Source organism: Saimiri boliviensis, chromosome X (assembly GCF_048565385.1).
Source record: "Saimiri boliviensis isolate mSaiBol1 chromosome X, mSaiBol1.pri, whole genome shotgun sequence".
NCBI lineage: Eukaryota > Metazoa > Chordata > Mammalia > Primates > Cebidae > Saimiri > Saimiri boliviensis.
In genome coordinates this window covers 61,539,770-61,560,332 of record NC_133470.1, presented here as the reverse complement: position 1 = coordinate 61,560,332, position 20,563 = coordinate 61,539,770, and the positions used below count along the sequence as shown (strand labels likewise).

Below are 20,563 nucleotides of genomic sequence, written 5' to 3'. Positions count from 1 at the left end.
TTGAAGACAGGCTATCATAAAATATAAACTCAAAGGAGAAAAAAGAAAAAGGAATAAAAAAGAATGAAGCACCCCTACAAGATCTAGAAAATAGCCACAAAAGGGCAAATTGAAGATTTATTATCCTTAAAGAAGAGATAGAGAGATCAGGGTAGAACATATGTTCAAAGGAATAATAAAAGAGAACTTCCCAAGCCTAGAAAACAATATCAATATCTAAGTATAAGAAGGTTATAAAACACCAAACAGATTTAACCCAACAAAGACTACCTCAAGACATTTAATAAACTCCCAAAGGTCAAGGATAAAGAAAGGATCCCAAAAGCAGCAAGAGAAAAAAAAAAAAAAACAAATAACATTCAACAGAGTTCCAATACATCTGGCAGCCGACTTTTCAGTGGAAACCTTACAGGCCAGGAGACAGTGGCATCACATATTTAAAGTGCTGAAGGTAGCGAGGCGTGGTGGCTCACACCTGTAATCCAAGCACTTTGGGAGGCCAAGGCAGGTGGATCACCTGAGGTCAGGAGTTTGATATCAGCCTGGCCAACATGGTGAAACCCCATCTCTACTAAAAACAAAAACTTAGCCAGGTATGGTGGTACACGCCTGTAGTCCCAGCTACTTGGGAGGCTGAGGCAGGAGAATTGCTTGAACCTGGGAGGTGGAGGCTGCAGTGAGCCAAGATCGCACCACTGCACTCCAGCCTGGGCAACAGAGCAAGACTTCATCTCAAAAAATAATAATAATAAAGTAAAATAAAGTGCTGAAGGAAAAAAATGTATTCTAGAATAGTGCATCCATTGAAAACGTCCATCAAACATGAAGGAGAAATGAAGACTTTTCCAAACAAACAGAAGCTGAGGGACTTCATCAACCCTAGACCTGTCCTAAAGAAATACTAAAGGGAGTTTTTCAGCCTGAAAGAAAAGGATGTTAATGAGCAATCAGAAATCATCTGAAGGTACAAAACTCACTGATAATAGCAGGTACAGAGAGTAACATTGTAATTATGTTGTGTAGACTACTCTTATCTTGAGTAGAAAGTTTAGGATGAATGAATCAAAAATAATAACTGCAACAATTTTGCAAGACATAGTACAATAAAATACAAATACAAACAACAAAAAGTGAAAAGCATGGGGACAAAATTAAGGGATAGATTCTTCATTAGTTTTCTCTTTGCTTATTTGTTAGTTTGTTTATGCAATCAGTGTTATGTTGTCATCAGTTTAAAATAATGGATTATAAGATATTATTTGCAAGCCTGATGGGAACCTCAAATCAAAAAACATACAACAGACACACAAAAAATAAAAAGAAATTAAAACACACCAATACCTTCACTATTTGATTGGTGCAAAAGTAATTGCAGTTTCAGACCGTGAATTTTAAATCATTTTAACTAGCTCAAACACATCTTTATTAATCAAAATAGGAACGATTACAATCAACACATTTTTGCCAATGAGAAATAAGTATGTTTATTCCTGTAGCATAAAAATCCATGCTTTGGATTCAACAAACTCTTGGAAAGCATTTTTTGTGTCCTGCTGTTTGTGGAAGCGTTTTCCCTGCAAAAAGTTGTCGAGATGCTTGAAGAAGTGGTAGTCAGGTGGCGAGAAATCAGGTGAATATGGTGGATGAGGCAAAATTTCATAGCCCATTCATTCAACTTTTGAAGTGTTGATTGTCTGATGTGAGCTCAGGCGTTGTCATGGAAAAGAATTGGGCCTTTTCTGTTGACCAATGCCAGCTGCAGACACTGCAGTTTTTAGTGCATCTCATGGATTTGCTGAGCATATTTCTCAGACGTAATGGTTTCACTGGGATTCAGAAAGCTGTAGTGGATCAGATGGGCAGCAGACCACCAAACAATGACTATGAGTTTTTTGGGGTGCAGGTTTGGCTTTGGAAAGTGCTTTCGAGTTTCTTCTCAGTCCAACCACTGAGCTGGTTATCGCTGGTTGTCATGTAAAATCCACTTTTTATTGCATGTCACAATCCGATCAAGAAAGGTTCATTGTTGTTACATAGAATAAGAGAAGATGACACTTCAAAATGATTTTTTTCATTTTCACTCAGCTCATGAGGTACCCACTTACCAAGCTTTTTCACCTTTTCAATTTACTTCAAGTGCCAAATGACAGACTGTAGAATGGTTGATGTTGAGTTCTTCGGCAACTTCTTGTGCAGTTGTAAGAGAATAGGCTTCAACGATTGCTCTCAGTTGGTTGTTGTCAACTTTCAATGGCCCACCACTATGCTCCTCATCTTCAAGATTCTCGTCTCATTTGCAAAACTTCTTGAACCATCACTGCATTGTACATTTGTCAGCAGTTCCTGGGCCAAATGTGTTATTGATACTGCGAGTTGTATCAACTGCTTTACCACCCATTTTGAACTCAAATAAGAAAATCACTTGAACTTGCTTTTTGTCTAACATTGTTTCCATAGCAAGTAATAAATTATTAGCAGAAAAATGCCCATTAAAACAATGTATAACATAACCACAACCACATTTATTTAAGAATGTATGTCAGTATCAAACAACAAATTCCAACAATGCAAAAATTGCAATTACTTTTGCACTCAGCTAATAAAAGGAAGATAGGAAGGAAGGAAAGAAGAAAGAGAAGACCACAAAATAACCAGCAAACAAATAACAAAATGGCAGGAGTAAGTCCTTACTTATAAATAATAACATTGAATGCAAATGTATTAAACTCTCCAATCAAAAGACAGAGAGTAGCTGAATGGATTAAAAAAAAAATAAGACCCAATTATCTATTTCCTACAAGAAACACACTTCACCTATAGAGACACATATCAACTGAAAATAAAGGGATAGAAAAAGATATTTCATGCCAATGGAAACAAAAAAAGAGCAAGAGTAGCTATACTTATATCACATGAAATAGACTACAAGACAAAAACTATAGAAAGAGACAAAGAAGGCCATTATATTAATGATAAATGAGTCTATTCAGCAAGAGGATATAACAATTGTAGATGTATATGCACCTAACACTGGAGTGTTACTTAGCTGTAGTAAGTAAATATTACTACAGCTAAGAAACAGACCCTGATATAATAGCGGGAGACTTCATCACCCCACTTTCAACATTGGACAGTTCATCCAGACAGATAATAAACACCAGACTTCATCTGCACTATAGACCAAATGGACCTAATAGATATTTATAAGACATTTCATCAAATGGCTGCAGTATACACATTCTCCTCAGCACATGGATTATTTTCAAGGATATGCCATATGTTAGGCCACAAAATAAGTCTTTAAAAATTACCCCAAGAATGAAGATATTAAGTACCTTCTGTTACCACAATGGAATAAAATTAGAAATCAACATCAAGAGGAATTTTGGAAACTATACAAACATATGGAAATTAAATAATACGCTCCTGAATGACTAGTGGGTCAATAAAAAAATAAGAAAATTTAAAAATTTCTTAAAATAAATGATAATGGAAATACAACATACTAAAACCTATGAGATATGATGAAAGCAGTACTAAGAGAAAAGACTATAGCTATGAGCACCAATGAAAAGGTAGAAAAACCTCAAATATACAACCCAACAATGCATCTTAACTAGAAAGGAAAAGCAAACCAAGCCCAGAATCGAAAGAAAAGAAATAAAGATCAGAGCAGAAATAAATTAAATTGAAACAAAGAAAGAGATCATTAGGATCATTAGAGACTACTGTGAGCAACTATATACCAATAAATTGGAAAATCTAGGAGAAATGGTTAAATTAATAGATACATACAACCAACTAAGACTGACCTATGCAGAAACCTAAAACCTGAATAGACAAGTAAAAAATCAAAGCCATAATTAAAAAGTCTTCCAGCAAAGAAAAGCCCAGAATCTAATGGTTTCACTGCTAAATATTACCAAACATTTAAATAAGAACTAATGCCAATCCTACTCAAACTATTCTGAAAATTAGAGGAGTAGGGAATACTTCCAAACTCCTTCTATGAGGCCAGTATTACCCCGATATCCAAAACAGACAAAGACACACCATACAAAGAAAACTGCAAGCCAATATTCCTGATAAGCATTGATGCAAAAATTCTCAACAAAATACTAGCAAACTGAATTCAACAACACATTAAAAAGATCATTTATCATGACCAAGTAGGATTTGTACCAGGGATGCAAGGATGGTTAACATACACAAATCAATTAATGTGATACATCATGTCCACAGAATGAAAGATGAAAAATATATGATCATTTCAATTAATGCTGAAAAAGCATTTGATAAAATCCCACATCCCTTCATGATTAAAAAAAAAAAAAGCCTGTAAAAACTGGGTATAGAAGGAACATACAATAAAAGCCATATACAACAGACTCATGGCTAGTATCATTCTGAATGGGGAAAAAACTGAAAGCCTTTCCTCTTAAATCTGGAACACAACAAGGATGCCCAGTTTCACCACTATTATTCAACATAGTACTGGAATTCATAGCGAAAACAATCAGATAAGGGAAAGAAATTAAAGACATCCAAACTGGAAAGGAAGAATTCAAGTTATCCTTCTTTGCTGATGATATGATCTTATATTTGGAAAAAAGATTCCACACAAAAAGACTATTAGAACTGATAAATTCAGAAAAGTTGCAGTATACAAAATTAACATACAAAAATCAATAGTAGCATTTCCATATGCCAGCAGCAGACAGTCTGAGAAAGAAATCAAGAAAGTAATCCAATTTACAGTAACTATAAATAAAATAAAATACTAGGAATTAACCAAATAAGTGAAAGATCTCTACAATGAAAACTATAAAACATTGATGAAACATAAAGGACACTAAAAAATTGAAAGACCTTTCATGTTCATAGATTGGAAGAATCAATGTATTAAAACGTCCATATTACCCAAAGCAATCTACAGATTCTATGCAATCCCTATCAAAATATCAAGGATATTCTTCACTGAAATAGAAAAACAATCCTGAAATTTATATGGAGCCACAAAAGACTCAGACTAGCCAAAGCTACACTGAGCAAAAATAATAAAACTGGAGGAATTACATTACCTGACTTCAAATTATACTACAGAGTGACAGTAACCAAAAAAGTATGGTACTGGCATAAAAACAGCAAGACACATAGACCAATGTAACAGAATAAAGAACACAGAAAGGAATCCACAGATCTACAGTGAATTCATTTTTGACAGAAGTTCCAAGTACATACACTGTGAAGACAATCTCTTCAATAAATGGTTCTGGGAAAACCGGATATCCCTATGCAGAAGAACGAAACTAGACCCCTATCTCTCTCCATACAAAAATCCAGTCAAAATGGAATAAGGACTTAAATCTAAGACCTTAAGCTGTGACCACAAGAAAATATTGTATATACTCTCCACAACATTGGACTGGGAAAAGATTTCTTGAGTAATACCCCACAAGCCCAGGCAACCAAAGCAAAAATGATCGTATGAGATTACAACAAGTTATAAAGCTTCCACACAGCAAAGGAAACAGTCAGCAATGTGAAGAGACAACCCACAGAATAGGAGACAATATTTGCAAACTACCCATCTGGTAAGGGAGTAATAACCAGAATGTATAAGGACCTCAAACAACTGTATAGGAAAAAATTCTAATAGTCTGCTTTAAAAATGGGCAAAAGGTCTGAATAGACATTTCTCAAAAGAAGACATACGAATGGCAAACATGCATATGAAAAGGTGCTCGACATCATTGATCATCAGAAAAATGCAAATCAAAACTACAATGAAGTATTATCTCACTCCAGTTCAAATGGCTTTTATCCAAAATACAAGCAATAACAAATGTTGGCAAGGATGTGGAGAAAAGGGAACCCTCATATATTTTTGGTAGGAATGTAAATTAGTACAACTACTATGGAGAACAGTTTGGAGGTTTCTGAAAAAAGCTAAAATAAAGCTACCATACAATCCAGCAATCCTACTACTTGGTATATACCCAAAGAAAGGAAATTGGTATGTTTATGAAATATCTGCACTCCTATGTTTATTTCATCAGTATTCACAATAGCCAAGATTTAGAAGCAACCTAAGTGTCCATCAGTAGATGAATAGATCAAGAAAATATAGTACATATATACAAGGGAGTACTAGCCAGACCCAAAAAAGAATGAGATCCTGTCATTTGTAACAACATGGATGGAACTAGATGTCATTATGTCAAGGGAAGTAAGCCAGACACAGAAAGACGAAGTCACATGTTCTTACTAATTTGGGGGAGCTAAAAATCAAAACAATTGAACTCATAGAGATAGAAAGTAGAAGATGGTTACCGAAAGACTGGGAAGGGTAGTGGGGGAGGTGGGAGATGGGGATGTTTAATAGGTACAAAAATAGTTGAAGAGAATGAATAAGATCTAGTATTTGATAGCACAATAGGGAGACTATGGTCAAAATAATTTAATTTTGCATTTTAAAATAACTAAAAGAGTATAATTGGATTGTTTGTAACACAAAAGATAAATTCTTGATTAGATGGATACCCCATTTACCCTGATGTGATTATTATGTCAAATGCCTGTATCAAAATATCTAATGCACTCCAGAAATATATATACCCACTGTATACCCACAAAAATTTTTTTAAAAATTTAAAGAAAAGAATTTGAGGAGAGGACACAAATCAACCCATAAAATCATGCTTCTGGCAAAAAGAATATTTTTTGTGTCAGTTTTGTGACACTGTAGGCAATCCAAAGAAGATGGCATGGTTCATGTCCCAGAGTGCTTTATGTCATCAGGAGAATCAGAAGTGTGGAAGGATGTGTTTATACCTGTGTGTATATGTGTGTGTGTGCATGTGTGAGTGCACATGGGTGAATTGATGAAGCTATAGAAAATCAAATAACTTTATCAAGTGTGATTGTAAATTAATAAAATGGTTTCAAAAAGACACATCTAGTATTCCATTGTTGGAGTGGGATGCTGAAGAGATGCTGGTTAAAGAAGAAATACATTCTAATGTTCAGTAGCAGAGTAGGGTGACTATTGTTAACAACAATGTTCAAAATAACTAGAAGAGAGGACTTGAAATGTTCCAAGCCCAAAGAAATAGTAAATGCTCAAGGTGATGGGTACCTTAAGAATCCTGACTTGATCATTACACATCCTATGTATGTAACAAAACATCACATGTACTGCATAAATATGTGGAAACATTGTGTATTAGCAAAAAAGCACTGCTTAAAATTAATTTAGTACTTTGTAGCCATAATATTTACTTGTCAGATGTTAAAAGCTAACTATAAAAGACTAGTCTAGAAGAACATCATGGTGTGAATTTCAAATACATTTTGAAGGAGAAAGACAATCCAGGTTTAGAAAGAAGGGAGCAGAGCTCCTCTGAGTTGATATGGGCCAGAGTGGTTTCAGAAGGCAATGAATGAGCTTTGAAATTTGAAAGAATCAGAATGTTACTATGATGAAATGTTGAGGCAGTGACTTGGACTTGGGTAAAGCTGCTTCATTTTTTCAACATATTTACAATTAAGTGATTGTAGAATATTGTCTTTCTTCACTGTCTTCTTCCTCAGACCTTTGCCCTATGAGGTGCTCACTCAGCTGATAGATGAAGCCAGTGAAGGGCATATGAGCATTTCAATCCTTACACAGGTAAGAAGAATTATAAAGCCTAATCTGGTGATTGATATTTTAAAGTTTGTTTTCAGTTGATCTAGCAATTTCCAAAGACAACGAAATAGACATTGTGACATCTAGGCCATTTTTTTGTCTATGTCTACTCTGTGCAGGAAATAATGGTGTATCTTGCCATGTATATGCGAACCCAGCCTGGCCTCTTTGCTGAAATGTTTCGACTTCGAATTGGTCTGATCATACAAGTTATGGCAACAGAGCTGGCCCACTCCCTTCGATGCTCAGGTACTTAATTCAGTAACTATTTTAGGTAGAATCCACTTTCGATGTAGGTCTATGGAGTTCAGAAGCTGGATATGGCAATCTTGTTCCCGTTAGTCACTGTTTATACAAGTCAAGGAGATGATAAGATGACACATTTGTGTATCAGTTCTGCAGCTTCAGAATGCCATCTCTTGGGGGTTCTTCACTCCAAATCCTTCTTAACTTACCACTCTTTGCTAACTTCATTTCTCTCACTCTGTAGAGTGCTTGAGTGTAACAGACTGGGTTGGGTTCAGATTTAGGCAGTGGAGCGTCTGTATACCAAGAATGAGTCACTGCATCAGTAGATCATGGTGTCAGTATTCTGTCTAGTCACCATCATGATTCAATAAAGGAAAATGATGTTTTTGTTAACATCTATCTGACAAGACTCTTTGAAATTAACTATAGGTATATTTGGCAAGATAAAAGTTTTAGTTAGAAGAATAATTGGGGTCTATAAAAGCTGTAAGGCAGAATAGTATAAAGTATGAAGGAGAAAAATAGACCCCTATGGCATGATGCCTTATTCCATTAGTATTTGTTTGATTTCAACAAGAATGGCAAAATAATACAGATAGTGATGGCACAGAAAAATAAAATCAAAATTGCAAGACTCAATTTTAGCCATTCTGTCTGTTATATTTCTCCCAAAAGACTTTTAATCGAGCTGTTAACAAGTAGCTAAATTTATCAGTTTGAGTCAAACCTAACTCAAACACATGAGATAATTTATATTTAAATAACTCTTTGCTGGAAGAGAGCTAACAATTATTTTACACCTACCATATGCCAAATACTGTGCTTTTTGCTTTATATTTACATAAATTGTGTCATTTAATCCTTACAAGAATCCTCTGGAGAGGAAGGTATTATTGTGTCACTTTTACCAATAAAGAAACTGAAACTCAAGAAGGTTGACTAACTTCCCCAAAGTAACATAGCTAGTAAATAGTGGAATTTGAGTCCGAGTCTACCTGATTGCAAATGGTTTCCAGTTCAGTACATTGTTATAGATAAACATTATATAGTATTCTGTAGTGGTGGTATCAAGGGATGTTTTACAAGAGGGTGTGATTGCTCAATAATAAACCTCAGTAAGGGATAAGCCCCTGAATGTTCACTTTTCCTTAATTGCCTGTTATATTTCTTGTTTTCCTATGGATTCATGAAAACCATGGCTCTTTACTCCTTATAGGATAAAGTCAAGCTCCCTGGTTCTGATATTTAATACCCTCAACAGTCTGGCCTTTATCTTCTACTCCCACAGTACTTCCCACTAATTTTGTCAGTCTCGGTCCTTGGAAACTGATGTCTCCATTGATTTCAAAGGCACTTTCTGTCTGTACCTCTCATTTGGCACATAGTATATGCAATGCTTTATTGTTGTTTATCTTGTTTACATGTTCCATCACTCCCAAAGAGATAGTCAGATTCTCAAGGTTAGGTATCATGTCATCATACCTGCTTGTACTAATGTTACTTAAAATGATGACCTGCATGTAGTAAACTTTTAATAATGTATGATGTTGATTAACAAGTTCAAGTTTTCCTCTTATATTCATAATTTTATGGATTCAGATCTATTCTAAGTCTCTATTATTTCCAGACTGAGAAGTTTTAATTATTTCAGTCTATCAGCATATATACATTCATTGCTTTTCTCTGAATGGCCTCCATTTCCATGGTTCTTCTTTCATTCTTCCCACCTTCAAATAAAGATTTTACTAAGTACCCTAATGGTGTGGAGGGGATGTGAAGAAGAAATCAATTACCTGCCTAATCCACAAACTGGATAGTCAGTCCTTAAATAATTAAAAATCTATGGCAGTAAGAATACCTAAGCAGTAGGGTGCTACCAATTTATTTTGTAATTCTGTTCTTCCAATCAAGTGACTCAGAAATTCTAAGCAAGAAATCAAATAGAGAAAATATAGAGAGGGCATGGTGGCAGGCAAATTAGAACTCCTTCTGTTCTAACATTTCTGCTGACTAGCTGAGGAAGCCATGGAGGGCCTGATGAATCTCAGTCCTTCAGCCATGAAGAATCTCCTGCATCACATTCTCAGCGGCAAGGAGTTTGGAGTGGAACGAAGCGGTGAGATTGAATAACTGCATTTTCATTTCATACTGTTTTAAGTGTCTCGTTGGTTTTAAAATGTTTTCCTTCATCACAGGAGTCTTTTGCCCCAAATAAATAAACTCAAATATATAAAACAGAAACCAGCTGGGTGCGATGGCTCACACCTGTAATCCCAGCACTTTGGGAGGCTGAGGCGGGCAGATTACCTGAGGGCGGGAGTTCAAGACCAGCCTGACCAACATGGAGAAACCCCATCTTTAAAAAAATTAAAATTAAAATTAAAAATTAAAAAAAAAAAGAAACCAAGCTGTCTCCTGGAACAAGATTTGGAAACCACTATATTTTTCCTTAAATGATATATCAACTAACTGGATTGACTGCTATCATCTTTCTTTTCTTTTCTTTTTTTTTTTTTTTTTTTTGTTATGGAGTCTCACTCTGTCGCCAAGCTGGAATGCAGTGGCGCGATCTCAGCTCACTGCAACCTCCGCCTCCCAGTTCAAGCTATTCTCATGCTTCAGCCTCCCAAGTAGCTGGGATTACAGGCACACACCACCACACCCAGCAATTTTTGTATTTTTAGTAAAGATGGGGTTTCACCATGTTGGCCAGGATGGTCTCAATCTCCTGACCTTGTGATGCACCCGCCTCAGCCTCCCAAAGTGCTGGGATTACAGGTGTGAGCCACCACACCTGGCCCATGTTTCATTTTTAACTGTTTTATTGATTTCCTTACATTATCCTATGTCTCCACTTTAGGACAACTAGCAACCCATATCATCTGAAACTTTCTTGTATTCTAATTGGCAATAATTCAGTAGCTCTTACAGTGTTGTATTATGTGTGTATGTGTGTAGCTACTTACGGTACATCTAATGTATCCCTTCAATTTTAAACTTACAAATTAATAGTCCACCTGCATTTGTGGTTTTGTTTTGATTTGGCATTGCATACCTAAAGCAGCAAAGCAAATGAGAAGCGGTCATCTCTTGCGCTCAACTTTCAGGGTTAGGGTAAATAGATATACAGTCAGATGGATGGGTGTCAGACCTTAGAGTGCTAAAACAAAGTTAAAAAGCAGTGTGTTTCAAGCTGAGGATCTTGCCAAAATGCAGATTCTGATTCAGTAGCTCTGCAGTGGGACCTGAGATTCTACTAACAAGTTCCTAGATGGTACTGATGCTGCTGGTCCATGGACCACATTTCAAATAGCGAGGTTATAGTTTTTAAATTAATTTAAAAATAAGGATATATATCAAAGTTTTTTTAACATGATGGGGAAGAAATGGAACCTTATTATCCTCTCTCTTTCTCTTTAATCTCTTGTATTATATAGTTCGTCCCACTGATTCAAATGTCAGTCCTGCTATTTCTATCCATGAGATTGGTGCTGTTGGAGCAACCAAAACAGAACGAACTGGGATCATGCAGTTAAAAAGTGAGATAAAGCAGGTAAGCTACTACTTGGGACATTAGCTGGAATATTGCCGTGTTTAAGAACATTCTTTTGGAATCAGACTTTGTTGGGTCATTTATTTTGTTTCACACCCTGAGTTTAATTTGAGCCATTTATTTTTCAGGTGGAATTTCGTAGACTGTCAATCTCAGCTGAGAGTCAGGTGATGAAACAACTAGGGATTATTTAACATGGTTTAACTTACCTTTAGTTCTATATAACCTGCATGAGCTCATGGCTTTTTTACAAATAATATAACAAGTCATGGAGTAGATTGTTTGAATTGCTTTATAATAGTCATTTTGCGTATAGCTTTCCTTTTTCTGGACCAAACTACTTCACTAATTTTAGAAGGAAAGTAACTTGCATCTGATAACAAGAAATTGAAACGCTGAGTTTCTCTTATTAGGACTGATGTGATTTTGGAATTAATTTTCTTTGTAAAACTAGACTGACTTCAAGCAAAAAATCTTTGCTTGGCCAAACTTTAGGTGAGCTTCTGAACCTTTTCCTAGGCCCATTTGTGCACTTCCTTGTAAAATCCAGTTTTAGGAAGAGAACCCTGCTAAGTCAGTTTAGCCAGAAATCCCTATCCTTGATATCTGATCATCCTTCACATCTGATCAGGCTCCTCATCTTCTACCACCCCCAGGTGACATCCAATCACCCTGGCCTGTCTTCAGCAAGAATCCTGTTAGGATGGTTTAGTCAGAATCCCTACCTCTGATGTTTCCTCTTCGTAATTTTCCACCCCTTAGCCATAAATTCCCACTTGCTTATGTTGTATTTGGAGGGGAGCCCAATCTCTCTCCCTTACTACAAGACCTCATTGCAATGGTTCCTGTACCTATTAACAATGGTCCTAAATAAAGTCTTCCTTACCATGCTGTAACAAGTATCATTGAAAAATTTTTTTCTTTAACAAGATACGCAAAAGGTGTTGTGGACACATAGAGGAAGAAACATCTAAATCAGTCTGGGAGATATTGAAAGTCACTAAATACCATGTTTGTAGCCTCTTAATTTTTCCTGCAGGTGAGAATAGAGAATGATAACATTATACAAAGAAATAGTTAACATAAGCTTCCATAGCTTATTTTTAAAACTGTAGGAAGTAATGTGGTTTCAAGATCTCCAAGTTGAGAAAATACTGATTTGGCCTCTTAGAAGCACATTTTATGAAAAGCTTAAAACTGCTCCTCCTGCTTTCAGAATAGAATTATGATAACTTACAGTATTGAAATGCCTCTGGAAGAGGAGAGGTGAAATGGAAATTTGGAGTTCTGTTTTTGGTTTTATTTTTGGTTTTAATTTTTTAGCACTGGAGTTTCACTATGTTGTCCAGGCTGGAGTGCAGTGGCTATTGACAGGCACAAAATCCTGGATTCATGCAATCCTCCTACCTTAGTCTCCACAGCGAGCGGGACTAAGGCATGTCACCACCTTGCTATTTGTTTTTTATTGTTTTTTTTTTTTTTAAGGAATTAGAAACCATTTAGAAGGACAGTGAGCCAACGCTTGAAGCTTAATTTGAAGTAACTTGAGTACACTCATCAAATACCCTATGGCATTTATATTTATGCAAAAATAAGTATGGCACTCATCGAACTCTCCTGCAGCTTTCGGGATTCCTATGGCTTTCTTCATTGTTGGGGCCAGGCCTACATGCCAGCAACCATGTCGAAGGGTCCTGCCGTTCGTATTGATCTCGGCATCACCTACTCTTGTATGGGTGTGTTCTAGCATGGAAAAGTAGAAATAATTGCTTTGTGTATGATCTGGGAAACTGAATCACTCCAAGCTATGTTGCCTTTACAGACACTGAACTATCGATCGGTGTTGCCACAAAGGATCAAGTTGCAATGAACCCCACCAACACGGTTTTTGATGCCAAACATCTGATTGGACACAGATTTGATGATGATGTTGTCCAGTCTGATATGAAGCATTGGCCCTTCATGGTGGTAAATGATGCTGGCAGGCCCAAGGTCCAAGTAGAATACAATGGAGAGACCAAAATCTTCTATCCAGAGGAGGTATCCTCTATGGTTCTGACAAAGATGAAGGAAATTGCAGAAGCCTACCTTGGAAGACTGTTACCAATGCTGTGGTCACAGTGCCAGCTTATTTTAATGAATCTCAGTATCAGGCTAGCAAAGATGCTGGAACTATTATTGCTCAATGTACTTAGAATTATCAATGAGCCAAATGCTGCTACTATTACCTACAGCTTAGACAAAAAGGTTGGAGCTGAAAGAAACGTGCTAATCTTTGACCTGGGAGGTGGCACTTTTGATGTGTCAGTCCTCACTATTGGGGATGGAATCTTTGAGGTCAAGTCTACAGCCAGAGACACCTACTTGGGTGGAGAAGATTTTGATCACCAAATGATCAACCATTTTATTGCTGAGTTCAAGCACAAGCATAAGACGGACATAAGTGAGAACAAGAGAGCAGTAAGACACCTCCCTACTGCTTGTGAGTGTGCTCAGTGTACTTTCTCTTCCAGCACCCAGGCCAGTATTGTGATAGATTCTCTCTATGAAGGAATCAACTTCTGTACCTCCATTACCCATACCCAATTTGAAGAATTGAATGCTCACCTGTTCCATGGCACCCTGGACTCCATAGAGAAGGCCCTTCAAGATGCCAAACTAGACAAGTCACAGATTCATGATACTGTCCTGGTTGGTGGTTCTACTCGCATCCCCAAGATTCAGAAGCTTCTCCAAGACTTCTTCAGTGGAAAAGAACTGAATAAGAGCATCAACCCTTTTGCTTATGGTGCAGCTGTCCAGGCCACCATCCTGTCTGGAGACAAGTCTGAAAATGTTCAAGATTTGCTGCTTTTCTCCTCTTTCCCTTGGTATTGAAACTGCTGGTGGAGTAAGGACTGTCCTCCTCAAGTGTAATACTACCATTCCTGCCAAGTAGACACAGACCTTCACTACCTATTCTGACAACCAGCCTAGTGTGCTTATTCAGGTTTATGAAGGTGAGTGTGCCATGAACAAGGATAACAACCTGCCTGGCATACCTCCTGCACCCCAATGTGTTCCTCAGATTGAAGTCACTTTTGACATTGATGCCAATGGCATCCTCAATGTGTCTGCTGTAGACAAGAGTACAGGAGACGAGAACAAGATTACTATCACTAATGACAAGAGCCGTTTGAGCAAGGAAGACATTGAACGTATGGTCCAGGAAGCTGAGAAGCACAAAGCTGAAGATGAGAAGCAGAGGGACAAAGTATCATCTAAGAGTTAACTTGAGTCCTGTGCATTCAACATGAAAGCAACTGTCAAAGATGAGAAACTTCAATGCAAGATTAACGATGAGGACAAACGGAAGATTCTGGACAAGTGTAATGAAATTATCAGCTGGCTCAATAAGAATCAGACTGCTGAGAAGGAAGAATCTGAACATCAGCAGAAAGAGCTGGAGGAAGTCTGCAACCCCATCATCACCAAGCTGTACCAGAGTGCAGGAGGCATGCCAGGAGGAATGCCTGGGGGATTCCCTGGTGGTGGAGCTCCTCCCTCTGGTGGTGCTTCCTCGGGGCCCACCATTGAAGAGGTTGATTAAGCCAACCCAAGTAGCATGTGTTCCACACATGTAAAACACTGAAGGACCTAAATTTATAGCAAATTCTCTGGCAGTTTTAAAAAGTTCAGCTGCTATAGTAAGTTACTGGGCATTCTCAATACTTGAATATGGAACATATGCACATGGGAAGGAAATAACATTGCACTTTATAAACACTGTATTGTAAGTGGAAAATACAATGTCTTAAATAAAGCTATTTAAAATTGGCACACAAAAAAAGAATAAGTACTGCAATAGAATAAGAAAGAGTCTTGGGTTCACTTTACAGCTTTCTCAAATAATTTGAATAATATGAACATTTTCCTATTTGAAAGGTGAAAGAACTACATTCAGTACTGAATAGTTAATTATACTGGTATTATTAGTAAATAATCTTTGATTTCGTTGAGAGTTATTGGATAAACATTTTGTAATTGTTGATAGTCACCCAATATTACTTATAAGTTCATTATATATTTACAACTTGAAGTGCATGTTCCAAGCTAGATTAATATAATGTTGAGACTTGACCTACCCAGCTACATCATTTATGTTTTTTCTACACATTCACTACCTATAGGTTTTCAAGGGAGCCAAAATCACTAGGACTGTAATTTAGAGGATTGAGAGCCCTAAATTTGCATTACTTTCTTCTTTCTAAATATTAACTTTCATACTCACCTTCCTGTCTGGTATTTTGTATTGTTCTGAGCCATTTTTTCCCTATCACTCAAGAATGCCCTCTTTTCAGATTATGGGGAAAAAACATTTTTAAGGTATTTTTATTTCTTTTTCCTTCACCATGGCTTCTAGAGTAAAGCTGTTTCATCAGCTTTTTAATGACAATGTGCTGACTACTTACTGAAATAGTCTGTATTTGTACTCTACTAATAACTTTTAAAAATACAAGTAATTGTTGCCTTGCCTCACGTCTTTTAAGTTTTTATTTCTCAATTTTTTCTCATAGTCCAATGGTGGTCATGCCCTGGGTATAGATTTGATGTCACCGTCTTTTCTGTTAACTGCTGTTATCTTCTCATATATGCCATTCACATGTGCTTTGAATAAGCTCTTGTATAAATCATGATATATACTGGTTGACTAAAAAAAATTAATCAAGAATTTAAATAAGTATAAAGCAATTTCATATATGGAAGTGAATCTTTTCATTTATTTCCCAATAAGTTAGAGAAGGGAGTTCAACTCCAGCCTCTTTTCCACTTCAGAAAACAAAATTCAATTTACTGAGTATTGGTTAAGTATATGTTTATTCATTTATTCTTTCAGCTAATACAATTCATTACATACCTACTGTGCACCAGGTATTATACAGCATCAACTGGAAACTTATTCAAAATGCAAATTCTTGGTCCCACCCTAAGCTTACTGAGTCAGAAAGACTGGGGATAAGGCCCAGCAATCTGTTTTATTTATATGATTCTGATGCATTTTTAAGTTGGAAAACCACTGGGTTAGCTATTCTTCTGATTATAAATTCATTTAGCAAAAATTGAGTGTCAGTTTTGTGCCAGGCACTATGAACAAAACAGACGTGGTCCTTGCCCTCATAAAGCTTACAGTTTAGGAAGACTGGCCTCTAATTGAATTTATTTAGTTTAAATCAAAGACTCATAATGGCCTATGAGTTTGGATCTCTCAAGCTGAAGAGATTTAGGCTAGACAATAACCAAACAAAAAATAGAAACTATTGGAAACAATATTAGTATTTTGGTTAACCATAATCAAATACCCTGTAATGAACTAAGACTTCTCCAACTCTGTCATATCCACATTAACATAGGACAAGGGTATAGAAGAAAATTTAAAAACTCAAAATGATTGATATTTGGCTTTGGAAAACAGTCTGAATTGTACTTTATCAGATCTATACCCTTTCTGGTTTGACCTCACAATCAACAGCCTAGGATCTTGGTGGTATAAACAAGACAATGAAGATGAATTAAATGGCAGTTCATCTACTCAACAGATCAGTGTGATAGTCACTTGCCAATAGAAATATTTAGGGGCTCCTTTCTCTTTTACATTGCATTGGTTGGTGATTTAGGCGTTTGGCCCTAATTAAGATGTGAGAAGTCCTTTTCTCAGAAAATATTTCTATTATCTTCTATCTTATATTTATTTCTGAATTTAAACTATTAACCACTTTGCCCAATGTATTTTATCCTTTACTTAGTATAATTTTTTCAAAGTTCATTATGTTTTAGCATGTATCAAAAGTTTATTTTTTCATTGCTGAATAATATCCTATGAAATTAATGTACCATATTTTTTATCCATTCATCAGTTGATGAACACTTAGATTGTTTCCACTTTTTGGCTACTATGAATAATTCTACAATGAACCTTCATGTACAAGTTTTTGTACGGAAAAAATGTTTTCACTTCTCTTGGATATATATCTATGAGTGGAAGTGCTGGGTAATATGGTAACTATGTTTCTCATTCTGAAGAACTCCCAGACATTTCCAAAGGGGCTGCACCATTTTACATTTCCACCAGTAATGTATGAGAGTTCCAATTTCTTCACATCTTTGCCAACCCTTAGAATTGTCTATCTTTTTTATTATAGCCATCCTGGTGGGTGTGAACTGGTATCTCATTGTGGTTTTCATTTGCATTTCCCTAGTAGATAATAATGAGTGTCTTTTCTTCTACCCAGTGGCCATTTGTTTATCTTCTTTAGAGAAATATCAATTAATATTGGTGCCTATTTTATTATTTTTTTTTTGTCTTTTTATTGTTGAGTTGCAAGGATTCTTTATAGATTCTGGATACAAGTCCCTTTTAAGATATATAATTTGCAAATATTTTCTCCCATCCTGTGGGTTATCTTTTCACTCTCTTAATGGCATTCTTTGAACAACAGAAGTTTTAAATTTTGACAAGGTCCAGTTTGTCTATTTTTTCTGTTGTTACCCATGATGTTTTGGGAATCATGTCTAAGAAGGATTTGCCTAACCCAAAGTCACAAAGATTTATTCCTATTTTTTGTTCTAAGGGTTTTATATAGTTAGCTGTCATATTTAGGTCTATAATTATGTTTGGAGGGGTTCCCAAGATCACTTTCAAATTTAATGATTCACTAGGAGGACTCATAAGACTCAGCATGTAGTCATACTCAACTGCTACAGTTTATAACAGCAAAAGGACACAAGATGCATTGGGCACAGTGTAACTAGAGTCAACAATAATTTATTGTACATTTTAAAATAACAGAAAATATAATTGGGTTGTTTATAACAAAAAGAAATGATAAATGCTTGAGATGATGGATACCCCATGTACCCTGATGTGATTATTATGCATTCTATGCCTGTTTTAAAATGTCTCATATACATCATTATAAATTTTGTTTAAGATGCATTGGTCAAAGTCTAGGGGAAACAGATACAAGCTTCGAGAGTACTCTTTCAGTGGAGTCACACTTCAATGAGTTGTGACAAGATGTTTGAAATATTGCCAACCAGGGAAGCTCATCAAAGACTCAGCACCCATTGTTCTTATTGAGGGCTGGTCACATAAACAGCCTCTGTCTGGCATGTACCAAAACTCTAGACTCCCAGAAAGAAAGCAGACGTTCAGCATAAACCATAGTGTTTGTACAGTTTAGGCATGGTAAGCCACTGTTACTAATTCTGGGAATAGTGAGAACTCTCCCAAAATCCAAGTTTCTAAATGCAAGCCAAGGGCCAACCTTGTAAGCAAGCCTTCCAACAGTAGCAGTTCTGGCCTACTACCTTAACTCTTTTTTGCATAATGGTGTTAATTTTTGTATGTAGTATAAAGTAGAGAGTTCAACTTCATTCTTTTGCACGTGAATGTCACTGTTCCAGCACCATTTGTTGAAAAGGTGATATTTTTCCCTCATTTAAGTCTCTTAACATCCTTGTTGAAAATTAATTGACCAAAATATAATGGTTTATTTTTGAACTCCCAATTCTATTCCATCAATCTACATGTCTGTCCTATACCAATATGACACAGTTTTGATAGTTTTGTACTTTTGATAGCGTTAGAGTAAATTTTGAAATCAGGAAGTACAGGTTCTCCAACTTCAGTCTTCTTTTTTAATATGACTGTTAGGATCAGCTTGTCAATTTCTGCAAAAATCCCAGCTGGTATATTGACAGAGATTGTGTTTAGTCTGTAGATCAGTTTTTGGAACATTGCCATCTTAACAATGTTAAGTCTTCTGATCCATGAACATGGGAATATATTTCAATTTATTTAGGTCTTAATTTCCTTCAACATGTTGCATAGTTTTCAGAGTATTTATTTTGGACTTCTTTTGTTAAATTTATTCCTACATATTTTATTCTTCTTGATGCTATTTTAAATGGAATTGTTTTATTAATTTTAACATTGTCGATTGCTACTGTTCACAAATACAATTGGTTTTTTATTATAGTGAGACATTTAACATGGGACCTACCCTTTAAAAAATTTTTAAGTGTACAATAAAGTATCATTAACTATAGGCTTGATGTTGTACAGTAGATCTCTAGACAGTATTCTTTTTTTTTTTTTTGTGACGGAGTCTCACTCTGTTGCCAGCCTAGAGTGTAGTGGCACAATCTCAGCTCACCTCTGCCTCCCAGATTCAAATGATTCTTCTGACTCAGCCTCTCGAGTAGCTGGGATTACAGGCACGCACACGCCCAGCTAATTTTTTTGTATTTTTAGTAGAAACAGGGTTTCACCATTTTGGCCAGGATGGTCTCGATCTCTTGACCTTGTGATCCACCCACTTCAGCCACCCAAAGTGCTGGGATGACAGGCATGAGCCACTGCACCCGGCCTCATCTTACATAACTGCAACTTTATATCCATTGAATAGCAAGTTCCCATTTCCCCCTCTACCCAGCCCCTGACAACTACCGTTCTACTCTCTGCTTCTATGAGTTTGGCTGTTTCAGGTACATTACATAACTGGAATCATACAGAGTTTGTTCTTCTGTGACTGGCTTATTTCGTATAGTGTAATGTCCTCCAGGTTCACCCACAATGTCATATTTTGCAAAATTTCCTTCTTTTTTAGAGGCTGAATAATAGTCCATTTTATGTATTATACCACATTTTCTTTTGCCATTCAGTTGTTGATAGACATTTAGGTTTTTTTCATATCTTGACTATTTTGAATGATGCTGCATTGAACATGGGCATGCAAACGTCTCTTCAGGATCCTGATTTTAATTCTTTTGGATAAATATCCAGAAGTAGGATTGCTAAATCATACGGTAGTTCTATTTTTAATTTTTGAGGAACCTTCATAATGTTTTCTGTAGTGGCTGCACCATTTTACATTCCCAGCAACACTGTACAAGGGTCCTAATTTCTTTACATTCTCCCAATACTTGTTATCTTTGTTTTGTTTTTTAACCATGGCCATCCTAACAGGTGTGAGGTGATAGCTCATTGTAGTTTGATTCGCATTTCCATGATGATTAGTGACGTTGAGCAT

At 36.3% G+C, this 20,563-nt stretch overlaps 1 protein-coding gene and 1 pseudogene across 7 annotated transcripts in view; both read left to right on the top strand.

The window, feature by feature from the left end:
* The window catches only part of PHKA1 (phosphorylase kinase regulatory subunit alpha 1), a 140,466-nt gene that overhangs the window by 109,972 nt on the left and 9,931 nt on the right, over positions 1-20,563 (top strand). For 2 of the 7 annotated variants that reach the window (XM_010332387.3, XM_003944453.4), the window contains 5 exons: positions 7,594-7,672; positions 7,810-7,939; positions 9,954-10,055; positions 11,377-11,492; positions 11,621-11,659. In XM_010332387.3, the coding sequence (XP_010330689.1) occupies positions 7,594-7,672; positions 7,810-7,939; positions 9,954-10,055; positions 11,377-11,492; positions 11,621-11,659 (466 nt within the window). The other 5 variants (XM_003944452.4, XM_003944451.4, XM_074391811.1 and 2 more) reach the window with 4 other exon arrangements.
* Positions 13,437-14,763, top strand: LOC101040345 (heat shock cognate 71 kDa protein pseudogene; annotated as a pseudogene).